The 16,364-nt window shown below is 36.0% G+C and overlaps 2 protein-coding genes across 4 annotated transcripts in view; both read right to left on the reverse strand.

The window, feature by feature from the left end:
* The window catches only part of LOC110369766 (uncharacterized protein), a 34,953-nt gene extending 31,400 nt beyond the window's left edge, over window positions 1-3,553 (reverse strand). For 2 of the 3 annotated variants that reach the window (XM_049839538.2, XM_021325312.3), the window contains exon 1: window positions 3,203-3,553. The gene's annotated coding sequence lies outside the window, so the exon portion shown is untranslated. The remainder of the gene's footprint in view (window positions 1-3,202) is intronic. The other variant, XM_021325313.3, reaches the window with a different exon arrangement.
* A 3,545-nt stretch (window positions 3,554-7,098) lies between these two features.
* Window positions 7,099-15,881, reverse strand: LOC110369740 (sin3 histone deacetylase corepressor complex component SDS3). Its single transcript, XM_064036275.1, has 7 exons — window positions 15,514-15,881; window positions 13,385-13,448; window positions 12,957-13,094; window positions 12,346-12,523; window positions 11,609-11,819; window positions 10,915-11,078; window positions 7,099-10,484 (listed from the first exon to the last, which is right to left on the reverse strand). The coding sequence occupies exons 1-7, from the start codon at window positions 15,674-15,676 to the stop codon at window positions 10,392-10,394; spliced, it is 1,011 nt and encodes a 336-aa protein (XP_063892345.1). The 5' UTR covers window positions 15,677-15,881; the 3' UTR covers window positions 7,099-10,391.
* Window positions 15,882-16,364: the final 483 nt, after the last annotated feature.

A 16,364-nucleotide genomic window follows, 5' to 3' on the forward strand; every position in this document is an offset into this window, starting at 1 on the left:
CAGCGATTAATGATAATAAATGATAAATGTTTTATAATTAAAATAATCAGGTAAGAATTCTGAAATGTGGTGTATTCATTAAATCACTATGAAGATCACTGCCACTGCAATTTGAATTATGTACCAGAATAATTTTCTGTTCATGAGAATGATTAGTTTGAGTTATGGTGGCCTGGTGGGTAAAGAACCAACCTTTCGAGTATCAGGATGAGTTTGATTCCTGATCGGGCAAGAAACAGTGCAACTTTTCTTAGTTTGCATGTATTTTCTAAGTATATCTTGGACACCATGTCCGGAGGGCACGATATACTGTAGATGCCGGCTATTATTGAACATCTTTGGCAGTCGTCGCAGGTAGTCAGAAGCCGGTAATTCTGACAACCAGTCTTACCTAGGGGTATTTGGTTACCCAAGTAACTGGGTTGAGAAACTCAGATAGGCAGTTGCTCCTTGTAAAACACTGGTAGGTCAGCTGCATCCGATTAGACTGGAAGCCACAACATAGTTGGGAAAAGGTTATATTAAAATAAACGGCATCTAGAATCTAGATGATGATGAAGCCGATTATTTTGAGTCTAAAGGAGCATTCTAAAAATAAATTGCCAACACACGAGGACACGAAACCGGGAGACTTAACATAAGCAAATGAAAACACGAATTTAAGTGATTTAATATGTCTAGTTTCTCATTAAAACGGTACCTAAATGATTCATAATATAACAAATACATATATGTATGTATTTTATTGCCGTTTTCTCCTTTCATTATGCCGATATTAATGCTAATTTATATTTTTTTAAGTATGTCATGTGGTAATGGGTTTGAAAACGGAACATTAATCTTTACAATAAATAATTTTCGCCATTTATAGAATTGGTTTATGGGTTTATGGCCATATTGTGTTACAAAAATAAATCAAATGTGTAATAACTTTGCAAAATTATTTACTGACGTATTTATTTATTTATAGATACTTAAAATTACCTGAATATACATAATTTTGGACATTAAATGTTATACTGCTAGATATTTTGATAGAACCATCAACGTTGTAAAATAATATAACTGGAAAAAGTCTAACAGTGAACCACTTTATATAGGTTGATGATATCATCACAGTTTCCATCGTAGAGGTCAATGGTCAATATTCAAAACAAAACCAAATTAGCAATGCTGCCCTATGATTTAGAATCTATGAATTTATTATAAACGTAATCCTGTAATATCAAATTAATAAAATGTATTCTTATATCGAATAAGTCCATCGAATCGATTTAAATACCGATTAATCAAAATTTATTACAAAATAAAACATAAAACTTTGGATAGGTAGGTATACTTTTTCTAGTCGATTAGAATAATACTGGCCTGTATCGATTTTCAAATAAATCGATACCTAACATAAAGAAAAGGTCAACAGCCATAGAGTAACGAAAAAAGGAAATAAAATTAGTCAAAAATGATATTTGAAAGGTCCACTTATGGCAAGATATGAATATGTCGCGAGCATTTCGCGTCTGACAAACATGGAGAACGAAATTTACATTACAAAGCGTTAAATTAGCATCTGCCCTTCTTTATAATGGTAGGGCTGACAATTGCTGAACCTAAACCTTGAAATCCTGAATCCAATCAATCATCGAAGAAAAATATCTCACTAGAAAAGTGTTGTCCGTAAAAAGTCTGAATAAGAGAGTAATTGGTCCTTATTTTGTTTTCAACAAGCTTGCGAGGAGAAGTGTAGTAACCAAGACTTGACCTGACCTGGCTGAAAGGTTTCAGAACTTCGTCTTTTTTTATTGACTACATTGAAAGCATAACATTAATGATACCAATATTCGGATCCAAGCCACACTACAGCACTATTCGGGACATGAAATACTTTATGATACTAGAAACTGTAATGTAGCAATGTAACAGTGTCCAGTGAAGCCATTGTACAACAACCACTAAGATCGACTGTTCTGCTCGTTTGAGGATTGAACAACCTTCTATTAAATAACCGCCACATTGAGTAGGTACCTTAGCGACAGCTTAGAGAAAACAGAGGAAATCCTGAAAATTCCCGCGAAAAAAAATAGGACCTACACACACGGAAGTGTATCAGCCCAGTTCGAATAAAAGGTTAATTAATAACTTTTATCAAGAAAATAAGACTAAAACAACTTAGTGTTTACTTTGAGCCAGGAAGAGACTGGGGCCCGTGCGTGCGCGCAGCACTGCAGACCATTCACTTTGATAAATAATATCCTGAGTCGTTAAACTTGAAATGGCTTAAGCTACATTGTGTTTTCAGGAACACTTTTATTAAATGTGTCTATTTTCAGTAATTATATACAAAAAAAAAAACAAAAACAGAATTGTAACTAGATTTCTTAAAGATTTTTGCAAACATTACAGAAAATTACCGCTGAAAATGGAAATAGTCGTTTCGTGTTTGGCTTTTGATTTAAGTCGTTTCTAGTGTAAGAGATGGTTACTTGTAAAATTACTATTACAGATTCTATCGCCGTACACTGAGATGACAAAATCATTGGCCACGTGTAACAAGGTCCTGGCGTCATTACGTGACAGCCCTGCGTGATAGGTATCGTCACAAAACGGACGGCATATCATCTTTTTTTAAACGAAAATGTCAGTCGCGATATGTTGTTTTAATATTATTACCAGTCCCAGTTTGTTTGTCAATTCTGCTATGTTCTCTTTTTGTTTATTAGCTGTTAACACACCCGGTTCCCGGTGCTTAATCGGTTCTTGACTTTTTTGTAAACGGTAAACTTTAAAACCTAGTTAAATATTCATATTAACGACTCAAGTCAAGACACAAGCTTCGCGGTGCTCGAATAAAAATAGAATACAAGAAATTATTTATGGTTCAATAAAATTTTAGAGTCTTTATCGAGCTGCTCTTTGCGTCGCAAAGTTGAAATATTAACCAGAGAGATAGCATGAACACTGAATCTCGACTCAGTGGTCGTATTTTCAGTTTATAAACTTTTACAACATAAAGTAAACTTGTGACAAGATAATAGTGGACATGCCTTTAAAATGCCCGGAGCTCATCGCTCACCGCGGTGCATTTAAATTCATTTTAAGGCACATAAACAAGTAGCTGCATCACTGATGTACGTCTGCAGTATCTTTATTGTCTTGGCACTCTAACTTTATCGATTATGGATAGATGCATAATTTCTAAACTCACCTTGTTAGGATACTCCAAGAAAACAAATCACACAGCCTTTGTAATCACTATAATCCCGTCCGTGATGCACGTGGTACTGGCACTAATAAAATGTCCAAAACACCGAATTGTCAAAAAAAAACAAATGTGAAACTATTCTAAATTCAAACGGCGCGCAAATCAACAGAAATGTGTCAGTGGCGCGTCGCGGCGGACGGCCTAGGCACTAAACGTGTGTGGAATAGCGATAATGGCGGGGACCAAAATCGAATTTTTCGAAATTTTGAGAACGGTAGTGTCGCATCGGTGGCGAGGTTTTGAATGGCGCGGCGGGCCGCCGTACATCCGAGACTGGCTAACAAAGCGGCAGGACATCGACTTTATAAATTGATTTTGTCCAACACGACGTAACTGTACCTCTGAGTAGATTCGGCTAGAGATTTTTCTTCGATGCCCTTACTGAGCAACCTATTAGCGCTAATTCATGATACAATTACCTACACTAATGTTTATCACACCTTATATTGTTTTATCACCTCTTTAGACAGATTCAATCTGATGTAAGTGCCTACGTAACAACGAAATGACCACAAACATTGGGAAAAGCCGGTCCGTGTAGTTTTTTGCAAGCAAATATATTAATTTTGACTATTCAAACTTATTTAACAGGTAGCTGACGACGTCACGTCATCTATATCTAAACTGACTAACTAACTTCTTACTTTTGGGAAGGGACGCTACCTTACATAATGATCTACCGATCTATCATCATCATCTCAGCCATAGGACGTCCACTGCTGAACATAGGCCTCCCCCTTTGATCTCCACAGATACCTGTTGAAAGCGACCTGCATCCAGCGTCTTCCGGCGACCTACCGATCTATAGGTACCTAGTTTTCATTTGCGTACATGGAGAATAAATTGAGTATCCAAATAAATATAAGCCATTACCAACACTTAAAATGTGTATTTAAGTATAAAAATAGGGATAAGTTTGAAAACTGGAGAAGTTTCGATACATTTCGCGAAGATCCAATAATAAAAAACTTGCTAATAAGTATTTCTGTACCTACTTGACTGTAGAGAAGTTGATTGCCTCATCTAGAGGCTTTTGCTTAAACAAAAATGTACCTTCCTATTCATAGACCACATAATTATAAATTAATCAAATACAGAACGCAACTCTCAAGTCTCAAATATACACAAAAACACTTAGATAAGTACTTTAACGGTATGTACATTATAATTCGAAGAACCATGAAACATCTTAATTTGGGAGCACCACTAATCTTTTATACAAACACAGACAAAGACATTTGCTTGCCGTAAACACTTGTCTATGGCGTCTACACAAAGCACTTGAGTGGTCAATGATCAGAACCGGTAAAGTGCGGTTAAGATCTACAAATTAATTGAAGAGGTTGACTCATTATATCGAAGTTCACACAGCATTGATGAGCCAAATTTAGATTTCCAGAGTCTTGAAGATGTAGCTGCTGAAATGTAAAATTTTACAAAAAACCATAGGTTAACATAAAACTACAAAGCCAGCGATTTCACCTGCGTCCTAAGCCTAAGAATCCTAAGGAGCCTAAGGTGCTTAGCGCACCCAGATGGCCTATAGCCACCCTCGATAAAAGGGCTATCTTAAAATTTTCTCTTTTTCAAATCAAGTAAGAAGTTCCTGAGATCAGTGCCTTAAACCGCATCAATCTCAGCTCTTCTAGGATTAGGTTAAGAAAACTCCTAAGAGAACCAACGAAGCTAATCCTAAATTAATCATTTCTGCATCTTAGATTAAAGCTTCGTTAGTCGAGTCCAACAAAGCGATAATCCAACATTATTAATGTCAACATACATACCTACCTATCTAGTATTTAAAAATGACCATGAACTCGAAACATTCGTCATTTCTTCTCAGAGGTCATTAAAGGAAATACCGACACTATCTACTTTTATAAATTTCTAAAATTAATCTTACCTATTAACACCTTTACCTAAGTAAATGATAACATCAGCTTATCTTAATAGTAAGCAACCTTATGATCTTAGGCCATCGTCACTTGATGGCAAAGTTTGATTGAGCAGAGTAAGTAAATAAGAGCAGCGATACAATAAATCCGATGATAATAATCTACTTGATCTTGGTGCTCGTTTGTTTCAAGTGTTAGGAGTTGGCGATTAATTTTTGCCCACATTTTAATCTAAGATGGTACCATTTCTTGGGATAGAATAAAAATCCTGATTTAAGGACGAGTGCCAAGGCGGAAATATTCAACAAACCCAAAATAGGTATTGACTTATAATCAAAGACATTAGGTACCTGGGTAAAGACAACTGCAGAACGTAGGAACCACCTCTTCAGAATTCTGTAGTAGGTCTCATCTAATGCACGCCAACCATCCAGGTCTTGGGCTACCACCATACATCCACTGCCTGCCAATGCCAAGGCTCATGGTGATGAAAGCCAACGAATCAAGCCAATAGAAAATAAATACTTACCTGTTTTTATACCCGAAAGTTAAAAATCGTGGTATGGAAGTCCCATTTCTGCCAGGTCCACTGTTATTCAAACATAGGGGAGATGAACACGGTTTCTTTAATATTAAATTGGGGATCCCGTACTCATCTGTAAAATCAATAACATGTGAGATAATAAAACGACCTTAATCAGTTATGCATTGAGATCAAGTACATAGCACCCCAATAACCTAATAACTGACGGATTGTTGGCACAAGTGTGCTTCTACAGCCATTGCGCAATGTTTGGGTATATTGTAGGTTTTCCTACATTGAAATTATACAATATCTGCCAGTAATCACTAGAGTTACTGCTAAGCATGGGATCCTAACGGCTAAACCGGTTGAGCCGTTTAGGCAGTATAGAGACACAGAACTAATGAGATGTTGATAGGACCACCTGGAGACGGCCCTGGTCTTTTCACTCCAGTGGGAATAGTTCCCCCGGGACACGGGTGAAACAGCGGAAGAATAAGCGTATTTCTTCACTACAGTTGCTTGCAGATACATTATTATCAATCAATACTGACACTCACAAATCTAACACAAACCGGTACACATGCCATACAAATAAGCCCTTCATTCAATGAATTGACCAAATAAATCCGTTACCAGAAACTCAGAACATTATTTTTTTAAATAATGCAAGACTTCACTTTGTGTCAATTGCATCGGAATGTGTGCACGTGATAACCATAAACAAATGAAAAACACAAATCAGCCGCTGCCTTGTACCACCGCCGAAACATATGCAAATCAGCCGGATTATCTTGTCCCGCCAAACGACGCGAGCGCAAGCTTCATAATAATGTTTAAAGAATTGTCTAATACAAACGGTTTTTGACGCTTTCGTGTTCAAGTTTACGATAATCTTATAATCTGACAGCCAATAATGTTAGGTACTTAGGTCCTGTTTATAAATAATATCTTATTTTATTGGGTTAACGGAAAATGACTCTAACAGCGGGGGACTGCAAATCCAAGGATTATAATACGAACATCCATTTTATGAAGTAATAACATAATTTGAACATAACTGTAGATTTCTGAATGGCCTACCAACACTATCTCTGGAAAACAGGTTGTATTCATTCTCTCTCAGATTCGCAATTTACAAAATTGAAAAGTTTTGCTCACAAACATTTACAGGCGCTTGCATTTCAAACTTTGTGATTGTGAAACGAAGCCTTGGTCTGAAACTTATAAACTAATATACCTTTAGTTTTAAAATGTGACTTACACCTCGAAGGATGTGCTTGAATACTTACTACGTTACAGCACTTCGGTTAGTTGCCACTTAGCCACCTTTTTGGACCTTTCAAAACCCTTTGGGGATAATAAACACTCACTCATTGGAAATGTTATGTTTGTGTGGTTTTAAAAGTAAAACAAAATCGGACTTATCATACAATATAATTAAAAGATCTTGTCTCAATATCATTTACATACGTAAAAACTTCTCATACTATTTACATCTCAATTCACAACTCATTTACAATAGTAATAAATCACAAAAATATATAAAAAAAAAACAATCTGAAATAAAGTGGACAGTACAAAATCTCCTCTCCATTTACATAGAACCTCATTTGATCATATACTACATACAATGTACATTATTTACATGTTTCAATACTGCATTTTGAGTCGTAGATAGTCAAATAATTCCTTTACTGTACATGGTTTTGGAGATAGATTCGTGAAATACATATCTCCGTTACAAATCCTGGATTTTCAAAATCTAGGGTTGATATTATAGAGCTGTACTCAAAACTTAGGCACTACTTAAAATTAGATTCAACCGAAAAGCTCCGAATCTATGTACAAGACAAGATCTATGTTTGAGTTTTTTTTTTCTATAATATCAACCTCAGCGAATTTTTAATGACAAACATTTGTGAGGACAATAAGTTCCTAATCTATGTACAGTTTCAATATCGATAAATTAAATCACTTTCAACAGTGGAGGTCCACTGTATTAAATTCATAAAATTCTAGATCAGAGATTTACAATCAATTAAAAACAAAACCCTCCTTCTATCGCAGTTGGGTAAGAAAATGTTTCAATTCGATTTCTATGAATCTTTTGTAAATTTCCAATATCATACACTTACAATATAAGCTCGTAATTTCTATGCTAAGCATTGCCGTTTGGAGATGAAACTGGACTGGATTGAACAGATTTTGATTATTTTTCAGAGATTTTTCCTTCGTATACCTCACGCGGGGTGCGTTACAATCAATCAGAAACGACAGACAAAGACCGTGTCATATTTCATTCTTCTAGTAACCGAATAACTATAAAGTAGAATCATCGGCACTCGCTGACCTTCACTTGCGCAGAAGTGATTTATTAGCAAAGAACCAATCCCGAGTGACGGCTATGACGCGATGCACTGTAGGCCAATCACCGCTTTAGCCCGCCCCCGCGCCTCACTTCATACCACAAAAGGGACTCAATTAATTACTTCTGCGCAGGTGAAGGTCAGCGCTCAAGATACGTGCCGATAATTATAACAAAATACATGGTATATATTTATTTACATCATTAGGTAGACCTCCACAGTATATCAGAATTACCCTCATACATAAACACAAAAATTCGTACAGTAATTATTGTGCTTGAGTTTTGAGATCAGGAGCCATTCTAGGCCCACATATTTATGACTATAAGTCAAGCATGGTTTCATACTAGCCAATCATGCTTAAAACCTATAGCTACTTATTAAAGAACGTGGTCTTGAGAAACTGCCGGCTTTAGTACTAGGTATAAACCGTGTCGAACGAAGTTGAAGCTCTAATGGCGTTCAGGGAAGATTTCGGCCACGGCGCGCGGCGGCTGTTCTCACTTAAGGAGATCAGCCAGCTGGGCAGGACATGTTATAGTGCACGAGCATTTGCGCAGACACAGGTGCACTCACTATTCCTTCACTCTCTGCGCCCGATGGGACGGCAATCCGACACTACCGGAGAGAAATCAGGCGCAGGACCGACATTTACGTACTCTCTGATGAAGCTCTATACTCAGTACCATACCCAGTTTTTTTTAAAACCACGTTTTATAATAAGGTGGACACTGTTCAAAGTTCATTCATTTTGAGCATGTGTTTTGCTTGAGTATAGTTTAGTGCAACAAACCTTATTTGTGATATTGTTGGAATATGGAATTAATATAAACTTATTTGACAATGTCTGGACTATAGGCCTATTGTTAGATATTTTGTTTCAGGTGGATCCATTATGCCAGTTCATAGATTAATTGATGAAAATGACCAACAGCCAACTTCACTCCATGCAAAGCACTGAGACTCAGTTGCAACCATTTAGACTGGAAGCCGACCCCAACATAATCGGGAAAAGGCTAGGCAAATGAAGAGCCAAAAAAATGTTTATTACTTAGATTAATTACCTCGCTCTTTTAAAATTACTTGGCGAAACTTAAAAACATCTAATAAAAAAATATATCTTTTACTAGTCTATGTATAATATAATTTCATGTCCAATTTTGTCTAAACAGTTTTGCCAAGTAATAATTTCATAATAAGCTAAGATATAGTAGTTATGATGAGTTAATTTCACTTTATACTATCTGCCTAGCCACTTCTCAATTATGTTGGCTTCCAGTCTAACTGGCTGCATCTTAGGCTGGAAACAGTGCTCGGCCGACGGTCAGTGCTGACCGTACGTCCCGACCGACCCACATACAAAATCACGCGCGTACCGTCAGCGTAGCTGTGTGCACGTTCATAGACTTGCACAGATATAGCTACGTAACTGTTCGAACACTGTTTCCAGCCTTAGCACCTGTGTACTAAATGGAGACTGCCTCTGAACTCTTAAACCCAGTTACCTGAGTTTTGACCAGAAAACCTTTGATAAAACTTTGGTATGACTGGTTAGTTGGGAGCCAGAGAGTTTAATAACCAGTCCTACCAAAGAGGACTGGTATGGTAAGTTGGAAGCCAGAAAGTTTGGCGGTAGGCATGGGTATTCCAAAGATGTTCAAATAATAGCTGGCATCAACTTTTGAACGTTAGTGATCCTCTGAAGTTATTGATAGATACATCAGATAGGCCTATACCAATACTTAGTATTCATCCATAGTAAGAAGGAACATTCAATTTTGTTTCAGGCCAGATTAAACATAACAACTTATAGTACTGCTATTTCGAACAATATTTCTTGCCTGTTACACTGTTAATTTCTCTCTAAAACTCAATTTGAAAGAGAAACTCATTAAATGATCCACTCAACAAGTTGAATAAATTAATTTTAAAACTTCTTTAGTAGAAAGATTCAGCAAGAGTAACAAATTCAGCTCTCTTTCCCACTCAGTAATTATTTAAAGATAGCAATACTTATGTCGTTCCTTTTTCACGGTTCTACTAATTTGCACCTAAGAAACAACATATACTGGAATTTTTCTTCCTTGAGGTTCCAGGCGAAACTGCGTGAAATTCACATTCATATAGCTCTCGCCAAACTTTTTGTCGTCACCATACATGAAACCTATTTTAGGTATCAGCGGACCATCATGAAGTTTAGCGAGAACTCTTATATTATTACTAAGGACTTGTCACGTATAAAAACATGTACCATAGTGTTGTATGCAGCCACTCTTTTCCCGCCACTTGACACTCACTCCACATCTAGCGTTTGCACTATGAACACTTAGTCTATGGTCTGTTGTCTATGACGCGCGTCGTTTTAACGTCACTTTACCGCGGGCTAACTGAGATATGTATATCCGTACCCGCTCCAGGTTTGTTTTCTTTACCCATATCTGGAACAAAGATTTTTTTTTTATTAAAAAATAGATAAGATGTCAAAAATCAGCAAGAATTTGGTTTAATCTCGGTGTAGTTAGATGCGCCATTCTTGTAAATGAAATCGCAGTTGCATTGCGCTTAGAATAGAATCTTAAATGGTTGTTTTAATTTTACTTCATCACAAACACTTTTGATGTGGTCGACATCATGGTAAGAAGTAGGAGTAGAAAAATGTGGGAATAATACATAGTTAACTGTCTGTAATTTTACTAAAATAAATTATTTATAACATGATGACAGAACCCCGCATATTTTTATTTTATTTATCTGTATAAACTTTAAGGCGGCTGTTCTCATATAAGGAGATCAGCCAGCTGCACAGGACATAATATGGTGCACAAGCATTTCAGAAGACACAGAGTTAATTTGTATCTTTATACTAACCGCCTCATCAGTAATGGCATGTATGTGTCCAGGGAACTTGGGCAGGTCCCGTCCTTCCACGGAGACGCTCTGTCCGCGATGGTACCAGCGCCGCTCGTACAGCAGCTTGCCGTCCTCCACGCGCGTCTCCGTCGTCTCGCCGCTCTCACGCACCGGGGACTCACCTGCGAATACATATTGCTGTATTAACCTATACTAATATTACGAAGAGGAAAAATATATTTTTGTTGTTTGTAATCGATACACGCGTGTTTACGCAGAGGATGTTGTACCATGAAGATTTTTAGAAAGCATGTTGGTGGATTCCAGAGAAGTATATTAAAAAATGTTGCTCTCGTGTAATACATAATGGTTCCCTTCAGCAGCGAAAATAAATATCACTCCCGTCAAACGTCTTTTGTTTTTCTTCAGTATCTACTAGAAAAGTAGATACAAAGGTAACAATGGCTATACTAAGGAATCATTAAGGCCACGAGATTGATCAGGATGGCCATGCTTCGTCTCACATTGTTAAATTGTCTAATTTTTTTTTTACAATTACTCTAAAATTAAAACTAAAACTAGTTTACGCTTCGAAAGAGCTTTCATAGGCCCTTTTTGAAATTAAAAAAAAAATTACTTGACTATGAAAAGCCAACTTTTCTCACTGTTATAAACATCAAAACCTACATATAAGCAAAAAAATACCACTCACAAGTACTAGAATTGTAGTGCTTCCTAGGCAGTGTATGCGCGGGCGCATGTCGCGGCGGCGAGTGTCGCGCGATGGCGCGCAGGTCGGCGTCGATGTCGCGCTCGTCGAGCTGGAACGTCAGCGTCGTCGTCAGCGGCTTGCGGCGCTTCTCCGGCGCCGGCGCAGGCTCATTAGCCCGCCGTCTTAATATGCGCTTCATTACGGGCTTAACCTGGGGATTGGGTTAAAAATAATAATATTTATTGATTCTTCTGACACCTACGCAAATATTAGACATTTAAATAAAACTACTTTTACGCATTTTATCACGGTTATATTATTATGTATGTTCGTCTTTAAGGTATATGTATTTCGTTTTTCTAATATTCATGGAAATTGCAGATTGATATTTGGTGGATGTCCTTGAAAAGTTTGCAATGTTAATATACATTTGTGGCTAGTTTCTGAACTCTTTTATTGGCGGCAATAAAGTTGATTAGAAACCAGTAATTAAGGGAGCAAAATATTTGAATTCCACACAGGCTTTCAAGAACATTAAATAGCTATAGTAAAACTTATGCGTATTTTTTTTAAATAGAAATATAAACAACTTTTAGAAGCACATAGACATTTGAGCTAAAACAATTTTGATCACACATGACTAAAAGTAGATTTGATTATATGTTAGTATGGCGAAAAAATTGTTAATCAACAACGCATTTATTAGAATATCTAAATCAATGTAAACTAATACTCACCTCCATAGAATCTCCATTTAGCTCCATACTGTGGCGTTCACTCTCAATCATTTTCCTCTTGTCCTCGAAGTCGTTCAGCAGGTTTTCCCTCAACTCTATCTTCTTCTCTTCAAACTCTTTCGCTGCTGCCTTCTTCTCTGCTATGTACTCTCTTTCTACTACATCGTACATGTGTTCCCTGTTTATAAGGATAGAATTATTGATCGTACCAAATAAATAAAAATGTGTCATTTATAATGTTCCCAAATAGACACAAAATGGCAAGTTAACTCTGTGAATTTATGTAACTAAAAATATATCATATGGATATTTTTTCATGTTTACAACTTAATTATTGTGTAATGAAGCTAAACATAACTGTGAACACAGATAAAAATTTACACAGCCTTGTCAATATAAGAGTCTAATTGGAATTTTACATATACATCCACACTGCTTGTTTGCTTGAATGGGCTATCCTAGGAACTGCTCATCAGATTTGAAAAATTCCTTTATTGTTAGATAGTCCATGTATCAAAGGAGACTATAGGAAAGTTTTGATGTGGGTACAGAATGCAGTTCCTACAGGATGCGCTGCTGGTGGAAGCTATTAAAGTGCTGAATATCCTCACCTATATATTTTGTTTATCCTTAGCCTCTCGTGCAGCTGGTGCTCTAGCCTCTTGACCCTCCTGAGGAACTCTGGGTGGATGCCGTCTTCCAACTGCTGTAGCTGCTTCTTCAGGTTTGCTAGCTTATCCTGGTATAATCTGGAATTTTACACATTCATGTAAGATTTTATTCTTACTGTAGTTTCTACATTTTATGGTTATGATAAATTGTTGCTGAGGAGTTTGTTGCTGTACTTTTTCTTCACAGTAAAACCACATTAGAAGTGGTGAAGGGTGAGCGTTTTTGTGGCCTGTCTCATGTAACATTGAATGGTGGAAAAGTTCTGTGAATATATTGCTTTGAAATTGACGGAAAATTGTACTAGGTATATATTTTTTTGTTATTTTTTCTAAGAAATGTATTAAGCAAATGAAATGGTTCAACATACTGTTCCTTAACTTCAAGTGGCTCGTCATTGTTTGGTATGTCTGTCTCACTGGCTTCTTCTGTGTCTGTAACAAAATATCACATAATAAGGAAAACTGATGCAAAATGCTGGTGATCCCAGTTCACCGATAACTTTAGCATCAGTTTTCTTTATCCAATTGTTTACTACAAATCTTCACATTAATTAAATTTTTCAAGTTCAGTAAACAGTTGTTTTACGAAAAATTAAAGTTTATATTGAAGGTGAACTTGGACCTAAATTATTCACAACTTCATAAACAATGTGAAATAAATTACAAGAGAGACTTTAGCATTAATAAAATAAAATGATTAATGTGAGGCCAAAACCATCTTTGTCTTAATTAAAGAAGAATAATTTATTCATCATCTACCTAGCCTTTTCCCAACTATGTATGAGTCAGCTTCCAGTCTTAACTAGACGAAGCTGGGAACTAGAGTTTTGAATGGAGAGACTGGACAACAAGAATTTTTCTTATGGCAATAATAGTGTTCTGAGAAGGATGGTCAAGCGCCATGACTAAAATTAGGGAATGGGTGTTTCAAAGTACTGGTATTTGTCTGAATCCGGTTAGACTGGAAGCTGACCCCAACATAGTTTTGAAAAGGCTTGGGAGATGATGATTAGGTGTTTCAAGGCAGGATTAGTCTTGGTACTTTGAACAGATGACAGTTTTAAAATGATGCGTGTAATATGTATCATAATTATTACCTGAAGGAAAACAGCTATGAGGAAAAAACAAAATGTACTATGAAACAAATCTTCATGACATGTGTTGCTGGGGAGTTTATTGTTTTTTCCCAGCATTAACACATAGAAAGTAGTGAACGGTGAGCGTTTTGGGGGCTGTGTATGTATATATTTGCTTATTTTCAGTGTAATTTGACTGAACGATTTTGATTTATTCAGTATTCAAATATTATTGCAGAAGTTCTGTCAAGTACATATTCTCCCTGACTTTTGACTGGTATAAGTAAGTCATATTGAATTAGTTTAATTTGCTATTGATTATAATGTAAACATTATGTATCTTATCATGTTAGTTGGCTAACAAACAAGATAGTTTACTAAACAAATGATGGTGTAAACTTGGGTTTAAAATAATTGAAAAATGTGGATAGCAGTAACTGTTATAGATATGTAAATATCAATTTAATTCATTTAAAAAACTTTAAATGAATGTTACTTATGTTTCAACAACCATGCTAAGTTTGTTCAGAGAAATATCATATTTAGATATTTACTCAAAGAGAGAAATACCTATGTAATATTATGTGTTTTCCTCTACAGTATGTTTGCTTTTTATTTTAATGTTTTCTTGATATAAAGAACCATTGAGCACAAATGATCAACATGCTCTTAGAAATAAATGTTTTAAGAAAGTTGATATCAGCTAAATTGTATTGTAAAAAGGATATTCCAAAAGTAAACATAAAATCAATAAAGTGACCTTGGTCTGCAGACAAAAGCTTGTGTCCTTGACATTATTGTATGTCTTGTGAGTAATAGTTATTTTAACGTTGTAAACATGTTTAATTACTGTGTTATGGTTTATTTTCAGTGGATTTTATGTATGTTAGCATAATAATACTAAGATAGATGGGGAGAATAGTGATTAGTGTGGAAGATATAGATTTTTTGTGCTTTGAGAGGGGGAATACTGGAATGTATGCTTAGGATATGAATGAATTAACATTTCCAGATTGGATGCTTGGTAGGTATTTAAGGGTCTCAGAACTTTATCTCTGTAAATAATAGATACATCATGTTTCCTGTCTAGTCAAGATAATGAAAGTTAACAGTTTTAAAATCACATGTGACTAAACAGTTGCACAAAAAGTTGGCCACATGCTACTACTAATAGAAATGAGATTTTTTATGGAGAAAGTGACATCAAAAAGAATCAATTACGTCACCAAACAGGTTGGTAAAAAATAGGCGGGAATACAGCAGTATGTTCAACATTGTATATAAATAACCTTGTTGTAATTACATAATCAATGTTTACATGGCATGTACATTCTATAGGGAGACATACATAGAGGTATAGCGAAGATTCGTGAAATAAGATACCAAAACAGGGTTAGACAAAGATCGTAAACAAAACATACCTTCGTCACTGTCGTCGACTGGCGGTGCTGATGGTAACGTGTCTTCTCTGTCTCTGTACCCGTCCAGGTCGTCGTACCCATCGTCCTCGAAGTCATACTCGTCCCCGGGGCCCGAATATGATCCTTGGCAAGACATAGTAGAGGAGACGCGTAATAGTTGCATACAGATTGGGTGCGATCACCGTCTCAGAAACAAACTCTGACAACGAGTAACACCGATACAGACACGAGCAACAAATGGCAATTACCAGTTATGTCACTCATATAAAGAATTTAACATTAATTCCACTTCGATGAAAAAATGAAATTGGAGCAAATTGAAGCTGTTTTAAGTCAAAAACTGGACAAAAAGCATCATGCAACCCGTCAAAATCGTATAGATCAACAAAATAAATGCGTGGCGCTAGTGCGCATGGTTTACCACAGGAGTGAAAGAGAGATCCGATTGTTTTGTGATTTGTAGAACACAAAATATATGGTAGCATTATAAACATAAACTCTAGAACTATTTCGGTTTGAATCGACTAAAAGTTGATGTTTGAATATTTATTTCGATACATAATAAAAAATAATCTAAATAAATCGTTATAAACAGAAAAGCATAAATATTTTCGTACCTAACCATGTAGGATACCGGATACGATGGATTAATTGTTTTAGTACTAGTTTATGAACTTCAGTTTAATAACTCAGCTTATGTCTTAAAATGTTTTGCATAGAAAAAATAAATATCATATTATGTGGTAGTTTGTTTATCTCCAATAAAAGATTTCGTTAGCATAATGCCTGACGGAAATAAGTCCCAGAAATGGATTAAAAAAATAACTACCTCAATTTTCAGGCGGAATACA

Source organism: Helicoverpa armigera, chromosome 9 (assembly GCF_030705265.1).
Source record: "Helicoverpa armigera isolate CAAS_96S chromosome 9, ASM3070526v1, whole genome shotgun sequence".
Lineage (NCBI taxonomy): Eukaryota > Metazoa > Arthropoda > Insecta > Lepidoptera > Noctuidae > Helicoverpa > Helicoverpa armigera.

What these genes read in the sequence shown, in the direction of transcription:
- LOC110369740 (XM_064036275.1), bottom strand. Translation starts at nt 15,676, where the DNA reads ATGCAACTATTACGCGTCTCCTCTACTATGTCTTGCCAAGGATCATAT. An exon ending in CCACTTGAAGTTAAGGAACA is followed by an intron (nt 13,095 to 13,384) that starts GTATGTTGAACC and finishes GTAAAATTCCAG; the next exon opens with ATTATACCAGGATAAGCTAG. An exon ending in GCACTACAATTCTAGTACTT is followed by an intron (nt 11,079 to 11,608) that starts GTGAGTGGTATT and finishes ATGTATTCGCAG; the next exon opens with GTGAGTCCCCGGTGCGTGAG.